Genomic DNA, 15,555 nt, shown 5'->3' with positions numbered 1-15,555 from the left:
TTTAAAATGGCCCCCACATGTAGTGCTGAAGTGCTTGATATCTAGTGTTCCTAAGCGCAAGAAGGCTATGATATGCCTTATAGAGAAAATTCACTAGAAATATTCACAGAAATCAGGAAAATACTATACTTATGATTACAGTTATTAGAAAAGCTTTGCTCACGCATGAGTTTTATTACTGTTGGCCATGAATTTAATATTAGTGAATCAACAGTATATATTAAATAAGGTACTACTTTAAACAGAAACACACATAAAACAAGGGTATGTATTGATTGATTGATGAAGATGTTGTGACCAGAGGCTCGTGGGAACCTAACCCTGTATTTCCCCTAGGAACAATGGTTCAGTGTTCGCGGCGACTTTATAGAACATAACTACCGCGAATAACAAGAATCGACTGTAAGTTAAAATTCTGGACTTCAATCGAAATTTCAGGAAGTGCCTCCCTACCCGTGTTAAGTATAGCTTAGGGAATTTTGGGTTGGGATAGATATATTTTATTGTAAAACCCTTAAACTAAGAGGAGAACTGAATTCATTCATTGATCCTTTTTGAGCACTTACTATATGCCAGTCACTGTACTAGTTTTGAAGTATACAAAAACAAGTAAGTCATAAAATCTTCACTCCAAGCATCTGTCAGCTAGCAGAATATTCCATTTTAACCTAACCGGTCTGATACCAACTGCAAATCAATTTTGACACTGACTACCTGGAGTTAGCACAGATCCCACAGGTTAAAGGCAAAGTCCTCCATAAGAATGCCTAGGCTTCAGATGCCAGCTGCAAGTTCTTTGGATCCCTGGGCCATACTTCTGACAACCAGCTACTGGCTACCAATTAGGGCGTTCCCATGACCCCCTCAGGTTCAATAATTCTGTATAACAACTAGAACTCAGGAAAGTGCAGTGATTACAGTTTTATTATAAAGATTACACATCGGATGGCGTTTGGGAAGGAGCAGTTTCCATGTCCTGTCCCTGTGGAATCAGGGCATGTCACCCTTCAGGCACTTTAGTGTGTTTAACAGCTAGGAAGCTCCTCTGAGCTTCGGTGTCCAGAGATTTTATGGAGTTTCATTACATAGGCATGATTTTTTTTTTTTTTTTTTTTTTTTTTTTTTTTAAAGGATTTTCTTATTTATTTATTTATTTATTTATTTATGGCTGTGTTGGGTCTTCGGTTCGTGCGAGGGCTTTCTCCAGTTGCGGCAAGCGGGGGCCACTCTTCATCGCGGTGCGGGGACCGCTCTTCATCGCGGTGCGCGGGCCTTTCTCTATCGCGGCCCCTCCCGTCGCGGGGCACAGGCTCCAGACGCGCAGGCTCAGCAATTGTGGCTCACGGGCCCAGCTGCTCCGTGGCATGTGGGATCTTCCCAGACCAGGGCTCGAACCCGTGTCCCCTGCATCAGCAGGCAGACTCTCAACCACTGCGCCACCAGGGAAGCCCCAGGCATGATTTTTAATCAATGGCCACGTGATTGAACTCAATCTTCAACCCCCTTCCTCTTCTTGGAGGTGACCTGGCTGAAAGTTCCAACTCTAATCATGTGGTTGGTATTTCTGGTGACCTGCCTCCCTTCCCAAAGCTATCTAGAGGTCCCCCCTGAGTCCCCACATTAGCATAACAAAGACTCCCTTATCACTCAGAACATTTCAAGGGCTTTTGAAACTCTGTGCCAAGAAATGGGGACAATGACCAGGTATATTCTTTATTATACCACAGAGAGACTGCCTTATAAACCATCAAAGGTAAATTAGGAGTTTGCCAGTAGTAGCATAGGTGTTTACAAGCAGAGAGAAGAATATATGCAGAAATGCCAAGGGATGAAAGAATTTGTGGAATAAAGGTCATTTAGTCTAGGTAGAATGTCATGTACAAAAGGAGAATTCTTGAAAGTGAGTCTGGTGAAGCAGACAGTAGTCAGATTGTGAAAGGCTGTGAAAATAAGAGGTCACAAACTCTATATTTGGCCTTGTAATGTGTGTTTTAGTTTTAATGCAAACGTTTAAACGTATACAACGAATATAGACAGAATAATATCGTGAATATATAACAAATATAATAGCTCCTGTGTATTCATCACAATAGCTGGTAGCCAGTTTGTTTCATCTATGCTCCCCTTCATCTCTCTTTCCCCCCAACATTATTTTGTAGCAAATATTATTATTATTTCATTCGTAGATATTTCAGTGTATATCTCTAAAATATATGAGCTTTTAAAAAATTACTATAATCCCATTATTACAGTGAAAAAATTTTAACAATAATTTCTTTACATCATTAAATATCCAGTTATTACTCAAATTGCCAGTATTTTTAAAACAGCAAATCAGTGGTAGCATTTTTTAAAAATTGGGGTATTTCACTTTAAAAATCTAGATTTTTGTGGTTGAAAACTTGAAAGATCTATCAATACTAGGTGTCTTGTTTCCTTTTTATAACAGCAGGACCTTGGTCAGAGTCCTTGCCTAACTGCCTTACTCACTGCTTTACTCTGTGAGGAGTCTTGAAAAGGATTTACACAGGCATATATAGCTTGATACGATTTGCATTATGGAAAAATAAATAAAGGTGGGATCAGAATGCATTTAGTCTAGGGGAAAGGAAGGGGAGGTTTGCCATAGTCAGAGCTAGAGAGGAAGATACGCTGAACTAAGGTCCTTTCAGGGAAGTAGGCAAGTTTAGAATTTTAAGAGTTAAAGAACCAAATTAATGATAATATGTGGAAAGGGCATGTTGAAGGTAAAACCCAAATATCAAATTTAGGTGGCCGGCAGATAGAAAGTTCAGGTGAGACAGGAAATTGAGAATGAGCAGGTGGGGGCTTGGGAAGGAATAACAATGACTTGTTTGGCTGTTTTGACTGGCTGGTGGGGGTAATAAATACAGTCAGTTGTTTTTGGAGCCCTAACTGAAGAGGGTTAGCTATAGCCAAGAGTATAAGGGTTTTGTAAATACAGCAATTCGCTTGAATCCTTATAAGGGTTTTGTAAATACAGCAATTCACTTGAATCCTTATACACATAAAGTTCGCGAATTCTCCAACTAAATTAAAGGGAGGAAAGAAAGAAAAGGAAAGCAAAGAGTACTTGTAGTTTTGAGAGCATTCAAAGGACTGTCTTTTTAAGACAAGTAACAATTCCTTCCGTGTAATGGGTGGAGAATTCTAATGTGCTTCTGTCAGCTTGCCTGCAGAGTTTGTTAAAGTAAGCCAATATGATCTTAATATATATATTAATACACTGTCAGTTGTGAGAAAAATACCTACAAACAACGTTGCAGGGTCTGGCATCTAGTAAGTGCTGGTAAGTGGTTGCTGGATTTGAATCTAAACCTTTTAAGACTTAAGCAGTAGTTATCTGTTTCATATTAGAGTTTTTCACCTGATATTTCCCTGCAGTGTCTTCACAATTAGGAAACTCAAATATTTGTAGAATAAGTGAATAATTCTGGTGATCTTAATTCTTTATTTAAAAGAATTACTTTTCTCTTAGTTTGCGTTGGTATCAACATCCTACAGAAGAAGAATTAAGAATTCTTGCAGGAAAGCAGCAAAAAGGGAAGAGCAGAAAAGATAGGTAAGTTATATTGCCAAGCTTGTAAGGTGTCAAATATTTAATAGAATTTATGTAAATATATTTTGGTACTTTGGTTAAAGGAACATTTACCGATTATGCTATGAACAGTTGGTAAATCTGAGATCAAAATCCATGATCTAAAATAATATTGAATCACCCTTTAAGAGCACCCAATGTGTAGTAATCTAATATATAAGCACAATAGTGATTATTTTACTTAAGAATTGTTAGTGGGGGATTGACTAGGGGAGACCCGTAACCCATGTCTTTACAACTCATTTAAAGATACCAGTTGGTCTGGGTTCTTTTCCAGATTTTGCTACCACTCAGATACTGGGCAAATTCATTTGCTTTTTACCTCTGTTTTCTCATTTTTTAAATAAAAGGGGTGGACAGTATTAACTTCTTAGGTCCCGTCAGGCTCTTGAATATTATACTTAAAGCTTCTGAAGAAAACTGCCTGCTAATAAACCTCACTGAATAGACCACAGCAGCCTCATCTGTGAAGTAGAAGGACCAAACATAGTAATTGTGAAAGATTCTTCCAGCTTTAAAATTTTGTACCCCTATTTATATTGAATTTTCAAGGAAAGTGCATGTTAGTTAGCCTCTCTAAATGGGCCTTAGTTTCCTTAGCTGGGGAGGACTTCTTAGGCTCTGATTCTGTGATTCTAATATATTATAAAATGTCAGTGACAACATATTGTCACCAAATTCCTCATGTATATCATAAAAATTCTGTTAACGTGGGCTAATGGATATATGGGTGCTAAAAAAATATCCTTTGAAGATTATTGATTATTGATTATTTGACATGAAATTGGAAGTTTGAAAAGACTGTCTTTTCTGATCTTGCTACCATTTTCTTTTTCACTTATCATTACAAATATACCTTGAAGCTCATTGGAATATTAAGTGCAAATCCTCCTCTGTATTCCAGTGGTTATGTTCTTTAATAAAATATTTCTGCCTAATATTATAATTTTCAAAACACTTTTACACAGTCTTATTTAATCCACACAGTAACCCTAAATAGTCACTGTAATTTAATTTATGTTTTACTAATGAGGAAGCTGTTGATCAAAGAAGTTAAATGAGTTGTTCAAGTTCACATAACTATTAGGAGTCAGGATTTTAATCCAGGTCAGTTTTTAGTTTCTGTGTTTCTTTTTAACTATTCCACATTTGCCTTTTCACAGCTACCATAGTCAACATTTGTAAAACTTAGTTATGTAGTACAGTATTTATTTTATAAACATTTGAATTCTTATTATATGCCTTGTCAATAATTTTGTTATTTTTACAATAATTTTTATATGTTGAAAATGCTTTACATTTACAGAAAGATGCACTAACAACACTATTATGTTTTAGTAGCAATAATTATTATTTGATTTATTGACGTGAATTAAAATTTTTACTGAGGTTTTCCCAGTTTATACTTACTCAAGAACAAATGCGAAATTGTTTCTTGTTATTATAATTATTGTTACTGAAAGTTTATTGCTTTTGATTTATGATTGTGTTTAAAAATTAAATTTGGAAATAATACACATGTACCTGAAGAATTCTGTTGCTTTCCTCCATCCATGATTCTTAGTAAAAGCAACTCTGAGCTAGCCTTTCACATTTCAGAATTTCTCATGCACATAAATCTTAATGTATTTTTTCAGCTCTGACTTGCTTATAGCTACAGGTCTGCTTATATGTATGTGTGTGTGTACGTGTATAATTTCAAAGTGAAATGCATTTTGTCTTCATTTCCTTTTGCTCTTGTGCCTAAGGAAAGAGATGTTAGGGCTGTCTTTAAATCTACAGGAGAGAGCAGAAAAAATGGGGTGCAGTGGTAAGCTAGCAATCAAGGTTTTGTTTCTGTCACTAGCTTAGGTAACTCTTTCCTTGGTAATCTGTATATTCTCATAATAATTTACATCCATATTTTGTAGTTCCCCTTTTAAAAACTACTTTTGAGTGCCTTACGTCCTTTTTGATGAAATACTAGAAGTTCTTCTTTTTCACTGTGAAATTTATAACCTCATTTGTAGTTAGTTTGATACAAACACTTGAATAACAGTGAGGGTAACTTGTTTTCTGTGTCACTTGTCTGATTTTTATAGGAAATATAATGGTCACATTGAAAGTAAGCCACTAACCATTCCAAAGGATATTGATCTCCATCTAGAAACAAAGTCAGTTACAGAAGTGGATACTTTAGGTAAGGGAAATCTGGGTAAAGTGTTCTGTAAATCTCAGTTTTATATTATGCTAGTGAAAGTACTTTATTGTTGTTAGATTTTTTTGTTTGTTTTCCTGATCATTAAGTCCATTATATAGACTGAAATCTTTCTCAGAGCTTAGAAGCTCAAAATGACTTCATCTGAATTGAATTTGTCTTTCTATCCACCTAACTTGTAGTAAGCCTTATTTTCCCCATTTTTTAGAAGAGGCTGTCTTACACAGGTTTGTTACACAGTTTTTGTTTATGTTGAGATTATAGTCAGTTATCATTATCTCAAATTCTATTCTAAATTGTCATCTATACCAGTTTACTCGTTTTATAGTGTTGCTTGCAGAAATGCATTTGTATGTTTGTATTAAACTACCTGTATTTACAACAGTTCAACTTTATGCTGCATTTAGTGGAAAGGAAAGTGATTTTAGTATGATGAATTAGATTAGGAATAGAATACTTTATTCAAGATTTATTTTTACCCATTGGATATCTCTGAATAAGTCATTCAATTTTTTCCCTGTATATTGGTGTTTATAATTGTATAATAACTATGATGACTTTAAATTTAAAATGAAATTTATATGAAATTATCCAGATCCTAAAAGAGAAAGGCATCTAAGGTGATATTGTTTAGAACACTACTTTTCAAACCTGGCTGAATGCCAGAATCACCTAAGCAGTTCTTTAAAAATAAAGATACCCCCATACCTAGCCTTGGAGATTCAGTAAATCTAGACTGGGTTCTGGGAATTTGTACTTTTTAAAATGTTCCACGTGGTTCTGATTTTTTTTGACCAGGTTTGAGAACTAATGGTTTACATGATAAGTGAGGAATTAAAATAACACATTTAAAAAAGTAGTTTTGGTAATGCTGTGTAATGTATCATTATGTAATTTGGTCCTTCTTGGGTTAACTCATACCACCTCAGAAAAACCATAATAGATTCATTTAAGCATCTCATAAAGAATTATTTTGTGATACAAGGTGGCTTCAATACATTTGAAAGTCGATTCTATATTTACAAAGATTTTATGTATATATATGGAAAGGGTGTCCTAGAAAATGTCAGTGAGGAACAATATAAATCAGTTGTCTGGTGTCATTCAGACTGTTGAGACTGGTTATGTCATCCTCTTTTTTCTTTTTAACTATTTTTCATGCAAAATTTAAAACGTAAAAGCACTTGAACTTTCTGATTAGTTGTCCCATTTGTTTTATTAATCCTGTATGTGTGCTTACTTGTACAAGAATACTTATACACGTTTCCTGATTTCTAAGAGAATTTTTTGTTATTTTTACTAATAACTAATGTTTATTGAATAGTTATCAGCTAATTAACCTTAATAATAGTTTAAATTGAGTACTTAGCAGACATTGTTATTAAGTACTTTATTTGTATTAACTTGCCCTCACAGTTCTGTGAGGTATGTAACTGTTATTGACTTTTTTTTTTAGCTCGTTAGATAGAGGAGTTAAATAACTTGACCAGGGTTACACACTGAATGTGGTAGAGCCATTTAGTGAGAATTAGGCTATTTAAATAAACTTTAAAAATTGAAGTTAAGGATAATGTGGCTTCAGCTTATTCAATATTTTGTTTTACTTTTACAATTTGGAGAACTAATTGCAAATGGTACTAGTTAAACAACTGGTCACATAACATTAAGATCATTGTAGTTAATCAGAATAACAGAGAGATATTTTATTTATATTTATGTAATCATCCATGATTGCATGCTCTGTGTCTGTGTTTAGGTAAAAGTAGAAGGTTTTCTGCCTGAACTTTAGGTACTCTCAGGAGGTTAATGCAAACCACTGGGATTGATGAACTCTCAGTTTTCTTTTTATTCCAATATTCTATTGAGAGGCATGTATATAATTACATTATTGAATACAGAAAGAAGAATATAATACTTGAGTTAAATGTATAGCCAAGAATATTTATAATTTGTTCTTTTGTTGAATGTATATATTATTGATATCCCAATAACTATCTTAAAGTCTCTCAATCTGTATTAGCTCTCTATTACAAGAACCTCTTAAAGAATGTAAGAACATTTGAATGTCACTTGGCTGTTTGCTGTGAATGAGTTCCCTGAGGGAAGCCTGTGTGAGTGTGGGCAGGCATGGAGAATTAGAACATTTACTTTAACTTTTGTTAATAAAAACTGAAAACTTTTAGATAAACAGATATTTGTCTGTCTGTTCCATCCATTTCTCTGCTATCCTTCCAGAAAGTTATTTAAAAAGCTCCACTGAGTGACTTTAGAGGGGAGGAGGGAGGTCTACAGAGTAGGAATTCTGCAACCACTTTAGGGTAAATCTTTCAGAGTGATGTTCAGAAGCTATTAGGTCTAATACAGCAAAAAAGCTAAAGCAGTTAAAATAACTTGAAGGCAAATTTAGTGTGTTAAATTAAGTTGAAGCAAATAAATAATTTACCCAATTATAAAAGGATTTGGAATTTTTGCTGTCACCTCATAGAAATGTAAGTTTGGTTAGTTTGTTTTGATATTTTAAATAAGTCTTATTTTGAGTGGTATTTTATTTTTAAAACAATTTTTCTGTAAACTCTGATTTCACAATATCCTCAGGTGTTACATTTTACAACTAAAATTTTCCCAAAGCAATGTAGATCATTTTATTATGTGCCAGTGAGAATGTAGGAAATGCTGTTTTAGTACGTGATATATTTCCACATTTTTAGGAGGCCTTCTACAAAATGATGTTGATATTTTAGACTGCTCCCTGGCAGAAGTAAACCAGCATATCTGAGAAGAAAAGGGGATAGGATCATACTTAGTTTCAGACAATGCTAATTTTAATGTCAGTGAATAGTTTGTTGAAGTAGTATGGCTATATGGAAAATTGACAGGCATTTCATCAGCTTTTCTTGCAGGAGTAGAAGAGAGAATAAAAAGTACATTAATTTATTATTTTAATCTGCAGTAACTCACAAAATTACTAATCCTCCGTTTGTATGGTTAATAAATGTGACATAATGCTCAACTCTCTTGCTTCACAGAAATGAATATAAATAAACCTGTAGTACTCTACATCAAGTTGTATTCTAAAGCTAAAATATTATAGCTCAGATTCTTTTAAAAAAATCGTGATTTATAATTTCTGTAGAAGCTGATTAGCTAAAAAATACCAACTCATTTTTCAATCATATATTTTTAACAACAATTTAAATAATTTTTGGTAATCATTTCAGGTTTATTTTAATTATTTAATTTATGAGGTATTAAAATTTAGTTTTGGATGCCAACATTCTTGATCTATTTCCTGCATTTTTAGATTCTCGTATTTGCAAACCTTACATTGCAAATCATCAAACAATAAAATCTAGCATGTTTGAAGTTAATTATAGATAAGTCCTCCTAAGCTGTTTATGAAAGGTTAAGTAAAGCTTTCTTTCTTACACCTTTATTTTTCAGCATTGCATTACTTTCCAGAATATCAGTGGCTGGTGGATTTCACAGTGGCTGCTACAGTTGTGTATCTAGTAACTGAAGTCTACTACAATTTTACGAAGCCCACACAGGAAATGAATATCAGCTTAGTCTGGTGCCTGCTTGTTTTGTCTTTTGCAATGTATCCTTCAAAACATCATTAATATTAATTTATGAATTCGTTTTCCTTTTACAGCTAACACCATTAGATCTCGTCTCTGATTTAAAAAGGATTTTAGATCGTTAGAGAATTTTTCTTTGTTGAAATCCTCTTTATTTAGTTGAAAAAAATTTTCAAAATAGAGGTAAATAGTTTACAAAGTGAAATACAAAGAAAGATACCAGTTCCCTGCCTTCCCTTTCCTGTCTGACTCATGTCACAGAGGAGCCACTTTTACCTCTTTTAGGTATTTCTTTTGAGATTTCCTTCCATATGTTTAAATCTTATGTGATAGTGGTATTTCTTTAATTTTAGATATTATTGCATCTTTCTCCCCCTTCCTTTTCCTTCCCTTCTTTTCTTTCCAAATACTAAGGAGACAGCTTTTTACTTAAATCAGTAGTTGGTTTTAGTTACACCTATGAAAATACTATTGATAGTTAAGCATTGTAATATCGTTACCCTCCTTGAACAGTTTTCTGTTCTCGTTGTATCGAAGCTAAACTCTCCTACAGAATTATAAACCTCAGTAGTTCAGATACATCATTTCTTTCTTTTTTTTAAAACTGAAGTATAGTAGATCTACAATATTCTATTAGTTTCAGATGTACAGCATTTTTTACAGGTTATACTCCATTCCTGTGCTATACAATATATCCTTATTGCTTATCTATTTTATACATAGTAGTTTGTATTTCTTAATCCCATGCCTCTAATTTGCTCCTCCTCCCTTCCTTCTACCCTTTGGTAACCACTAGTTTCCTATATGTGTGAGTCTGTTTCTGTTTTACATAATACATTCATTGGTTTTTTTTTTGTTTTTGTTATTTTTGGTCACGCCGCTTGACAGGCAGGATCTTAGTTCCCTGACCAGGGATTGAACCCACACCCCCTGCAGTGGAAACTCGGAGTCCTAACCACTGGACCGCCAGGGAATTCCCTTTTTGTATTATTTTTTAGATTCCACATGTAAGTGATGTCATACAATATTTGTCTTTCTCTGTCTAACTTATTTCACTAAGCATAATATTCTTTAGGTCCATCCACAGTGCTGCAAATGTCAGAGTTTCATTCTTTTTTTGGCCAAGTAATACTCCATTTTGTGTGTGTGTATGTATATGTATGTATATATACATACTACATCTTTATCCATTTGTCTGTTGATAGGCATTTGGATTGCTTCCATATCTCGGCTACTGTAGATATGAACAGTGGGATGTACTTATCTTTTTGAATTAGTGTTTTTGTTTTTTTCTGGATGTATATCCAGGAGTGGAATCTAGTTTTAGTTTTTTGAGGAACCTCCATACTGTTTTCCATAGTGGCTGCCAGATAACATCATTTCTATTCTGTTTTTCCATGGAAATATCCTCCTAGAGCCCTCAGTTCTCTCAACTTCCTGTGTATCTATTATCCTGGGATTTCCTTCACTATCTTCCCAAGAATTCCCTGTGCCCCTCTTTGGATAACATCATCTCCTCTTCTTTGGTTTACTCTCTGGTTTTGGCAGAATGCATTCTCCTATAGTGTCTTTAGAAAGTGTGGTACTTTTTTTTTTTTTTTTTGAAATCTTGCATGCCTGAGTTATCTTTATTTTTTTTTCCCATATTCAGTTTATATTTTGGCTCAGTACAAATTCTAAGAAAGAAATAGTTTTTCCTCAGAGTTTTGAAGGCTCTTGAGCAATTGGATGCCCTCTTGCTCTTGGCATATGCCTCCCCTCCCCCCACTCACATTCACCCTCCAGAAGCTTTTTCTCTTTCACCAGAATCCTTACGGTATCCTGAAACTTCATCATTAACTGTGTTAAGTTCTAGGTTTAGCTTTTAAACTGGAAACTCATTTCCTTTAATACTGGGCAATATTTTTGTTATATTTTTAAAAATTTTTTATTGAAATTAAACATTCTCTCTTAAATTTCCACCTGTCTGGAGGCAACTTTTTCTAGCTCCTTTCTGTTTGATGTTTATATCCATATTTCCATATGCATACAAGGCCACTGCCTGATTTTAATTTTAGGCTTTAACTATTGTCATTTCACTCTGGAAATGAGGACTTAGCACATCTGCCTGGGTTGTCACCTGCCATTGATCATTTCCCATTCACCTTATCTTCTGACTATAGTAATGTCATATTTTAAGGAAGTATTCATTATTTATGTTCTCATGTAAATGCTATTCACAGATAAATACTTGCCTTTTCATTTGCATTGTTTTCTTTGTACATATTGTTAATTCAACTGCAAACTCAGTATGTTCAGAAGCATCAGGTAGTATGTCAGTTTCATCTTCCTGGAGAGAGTTCTTCGGGAGGCCTCAGATAGGCCCTGTTCTGGATTGGTTAAGCTTCCCAACTGATGCACAGCTATTCCCCTGGAAGCACCAGTTATTATCTTCTTGGGGATTCTCTTTACATCTCTCAGACTGGGACTCTTTTTCTTATATTCCATGTCTGCCTCTTCCTTGGTTTACTTTCTCATTTCAGTATTATCTTCAGGAAGGTTGTGTGGGAAATGCATTTTTTGTGACTTCACGCACCTAAAAATATTTTTACCCTGCATGAAAATTAATTGATCCTTTGATTGAGAATGGAATTCCAGGTTTTACATCATTCTCTTTATAGTTTTGAAGGCATTATTTTTCTGTCTTTGAAGTTCCATTCTTGCTCTTCAAGGATTCCAGTTGCCTTTCTGATTTCTGATTTTTCATATGCCCAGTATTTTCCCCCTCTATGGAATCTTTACTGTTTTTTCTTTGGCTACCTGGTATGTTGAAATTTTATGAAGATATGCCTTCTGTTGAGGATCTGTTTTCATCCATTGTGCTGGGACTTCACCAATCTAGAAACTCATATTCTTGACTTCTAGAAATTTTTCTTGGATTATTTTATTTGTGATTTCCTTTTCTTCATTTTCTCTGTTTCTGAATGCTTATTTTTCAGATATTAGATTTCCTAGACTGGTTCTCTAAGGTGCTTATCTTCTGTCTCTCAAAAAATGTTTATATTTTTATATTTTAATTTTCTAGGAGTTTTTTTCCAACCTTTCCAACCCTTTAATTGAATTTTTGTTTTTAATTTCTGCTATAATTTTTAATTTTCAAGTCTTCTTTTTCTTCTGTTTCTATCCCCCACCCCTCACAGGATCATACTTGTTTTTTTTTTTTTAAATAAATTTATTTATTTATTTATTTTTGGTTGTGTTGGGTCTTCATTGCTGTGTGTGGGCTTTCTCTAGTTGCGGCAAGCAGGGTCTACTCTTCATTGTGGTGCACAGACTTCTCACTGCAGTGGCTTCTCTTGTTGCGGAGCACAGGCTCTAGGCGCACAGGCTTCAGTAGTTGTGGCATGTGGGCTCAGTAGTTGTGGCTTGCAGGCTCTAGAGCGCAGGCTCAGTAGTTATGGCACACGGGCTTCGTTGCTCCGCGGCATGTGGGATCTTCCCGGACCAGGAACCCGTGTCCCCTGCATTGGCAGGCGGATTCTTAACCACTGCACCATCAGGGAAGTCCCATACTTGTTTTAAGATTACATTATCTTCTCATGTATATTTGAGATATTGATAGATTTTGTAAAAGTTTTCCTTCCACCAAGTATCTTTTTACTCTGAGTTGATTCAGTTTCTTTGGTTTGGTCGCTGTCTTTCATGTTAAAGACTTGCAGAGATCTGGTGATCGATATTTGCCTGTTTATATTTAAGTGTGAGGCACTAAAAGGCTGAATGGAAGCTGTGAGCATATGGTGAGGCAAGTTGTTGAATCATCTTGATAGGCCAGAGATCATCTTTTTTAACCTCTCTAAAGCATAAATCTTCAGACTTCTTTTAGGAAGGGACAGTTAGAACTGGTTACTTTTTTAAAGTACTTCCTTTTAGTAAATACTTAGTTTTACTATCTTCTGTTCCAACACACATATTCGCACTTTCACCCCAATGTAGATAATTACGTGGTATCTGACCAGTTCCTTATCCTTTCTGAGAGTTCTGCAGGTTGCATCTTGACTTTCTGTTTGAGCTTCCTAATTCTCTTTAGTCATTCACCACTTATCTGCCTGCTTTTTGCTTCAAATTTTTACTGCTTTTTCTCTTCCTATTCACTGTATTTCTGTACTTAAAAACAAATTCCTTTATTGTCATTTTGGTGGGAATTAGGGAGAGGCAAAAAGTAAGTGGATATGCTCAATATGCTATTTCTATCCAGAAGTATTATATTATCTCTTTGGTAAGATTCTCTGTTCTTTATCTTCATTTTTAGGAACTCTGGTTAGTGAGATGTTGGATATCTTTGAATGATTGTTTAATTTTTATCTCCCTCTTTCCATTTATTATGCACTATTTTCTTGATTTTTCTCAGTTTTCTCTTTTAAGCCTTCTGTTGAATTTTTATGTCATTTTTTAAAAGACTTTTCTTTTAAAGTTCCATTTTCATAGCACTCTTGTGTCATGGATGTGTAATATCTTTTTATTTTTAAGAATATTAATGGCTTTTAAGTTTAAATTTGCACCTTGCATTATTTATTTTCTGAGTCTCCCTCCTCCCCCTTTTTTGTTTTAATCTCTACTGTGTTAAAGATTGTTCTTGAATGTCTTGTGGTCTTTGAGTATCTGTTTATATTCAAGAAGGAGGGGTTAAAAACTGGAAGTTTTGTGCACGTGGCTGGAGCTTGTTGATTGGTAGACTTTTTAGTGGATGATTGAATAGAGACCTGGAAGTATTCTTCGGGAACCTCTAAATATCGGTGTCTGCTGGTTGTTGGGCCTGTCGTTTTCTCCAGAGAAGAATTTTCCATTCTCCCATCTGTGGGATCTAAGTCTGACAACCAGTGTTAAGAGAGCTGATTGGAGAAGAAGGCTCAGAGACTCAACATTCAGTGTGCAGGCGTTAACTTAACTGCATGTCTGAGTCCTCCCCCTACCCTTTGTTTTCAGCTCTTCATTGTCACCCTAAGTTTTACATAATACCCCCAAGCCCAATCTTCTCTGGTATAATATCTTTTTATTGATTGATTGATTGATTGATTGATTGCTGTGTTGGGTCTGTTTCTGTGTGAGGGCTTTCTCTAGTTGCGGCAAGTGGGGACCACTCTTCATCGCGGTGCGCGGGCCTCTCATTATCGCGGCCTCTCTTGTTGCGGAGCACAGGCTTCAGACGCGCAGGCTCAGTAATTGTGGCTCACGGGCCTAGTTGCTCCGCGGCATGTGGGATCCTCCCAGACCAGGGCACGAACCCGTGTCCCCTGCATTGGCAGGCGTTTTCTCAACCACTGCGCCACCAGGGAAGCCCTCTGGTATAATATCTTTAAAAATTAATTCTTCTGGGTTTTGCCAGAATTGGGGAAAAGCTATCATCAAATCTCTATAATTAGGCAAGAAGAAGATCTGGGAAGTCTAATCACACTAATACAGACATTCAGCCAATCATCTTATTTTCATACATTTTGCAACCCTACCTTCAGAGGTCCCTGCTGTCTCCAATTTCTGACTTTTATATCATGTGTTATGAATTAATTGGCTTTCTTCTCACTGGCTTCCTCACCTTGTAGATCCAACATAGTAGAGAAAACTGAAACCTAAATCAGTTACTGCTTGTCCATCTATTTCATGTCTTCCAAAATTTGTTGAAAATTTTTTTCTACTGTCATCTCTTTTCCTATTCTTTGTTTTGAGGAGTTTTACTTTCCTTCCTGTGTAGTTTATTTAGTCAGATTTTGGGAGTAAGCAGAATTAATACTTATATCTTTTATTTTCAACCAGAGACTGCTGAACCGTCTTTTAAAACTGTTCGTGGATACCATTTAAAATACATGATACGATTTGACATTCGACACCACTGTGCTATCTCTCTATTGACTTTTTTGGATTGATTTAGGTATAATTTAGAGTAGAAGAGCCAGAACAAAGCCTTAAGAGTTGATGTTTTCACAAGGTTTATATTGTACTGGGTAGAAATACTGATCATGCATGTCAGTTGAGAAATATCCCCAGATATTCAGTGTTGTACTTATTCAAGAGCAGATTAAAGAACAGATTAAATTCAAGGATTTAAAATATTACTATTTAGTTCTATAGTATTAAATATATGAAAATATCATTTAGTCAGAATAAAGACCATCCCTAGACATCGTCAT

General features: G+C 35.0%; 1 protein-coding gene across 8 annotated transcripts in view; it reads left to right on the top strand.

Moving 5' to 3' along the window:
- TMEM161B (transmembrane protein 161B) overlaps positions 1 to 15,555 on the top strand; it is a 68,942-nt gene that overhangs the window by 28,834 nt on the left and 24,553 nt on the right. For 3 of the 8 annotated variants that reach the window (XM_007193028.3, XM_007193027.3, XM_007193029.3), the window contains 3 exons: positions 3,500 to 3,583; positions 5,701 to 5,798; positions 9,258 to 9,414. In XM_007193028.3, coding sequence (XP_007193090.1) covers positions 3,500 to 3,583; positions 5,701 to 5,798; positions 9,258 to 9,414 — 339 coding nt within the window. Of the gene's footprint in view, positions 1 to 336; positions 403 to 3,499; positions 3,584 to 5,700; positions 5,799 to 9,257; positions 9,415 to 15,555 lie in introns of those variants that run through there. The other 5 variants (XM_057541098.1, XM_028169257.2, XM_057541097.1 and 2 more) reach the window with 5 other exon arrangements.

Source organism: Balaenoptera acutorostrata, chromosome 2, assembly GCF_949987535.1.
Source record: "Balaenoptera acutorostrata chromosome 2, mBalAcu1.1, whole genome shotgun sequence".
NCBI lineage: Eukaryota > Metazoa > Chordata > Mammalia > Artiodactyla > Balaenopteridae > Balaenoptera > Balaenoptera acutorostrata.
Note: the sequence above shows the minus strand (reverse complement) of the source record. Positions and strands in the feature narration are given on the sequence as shown.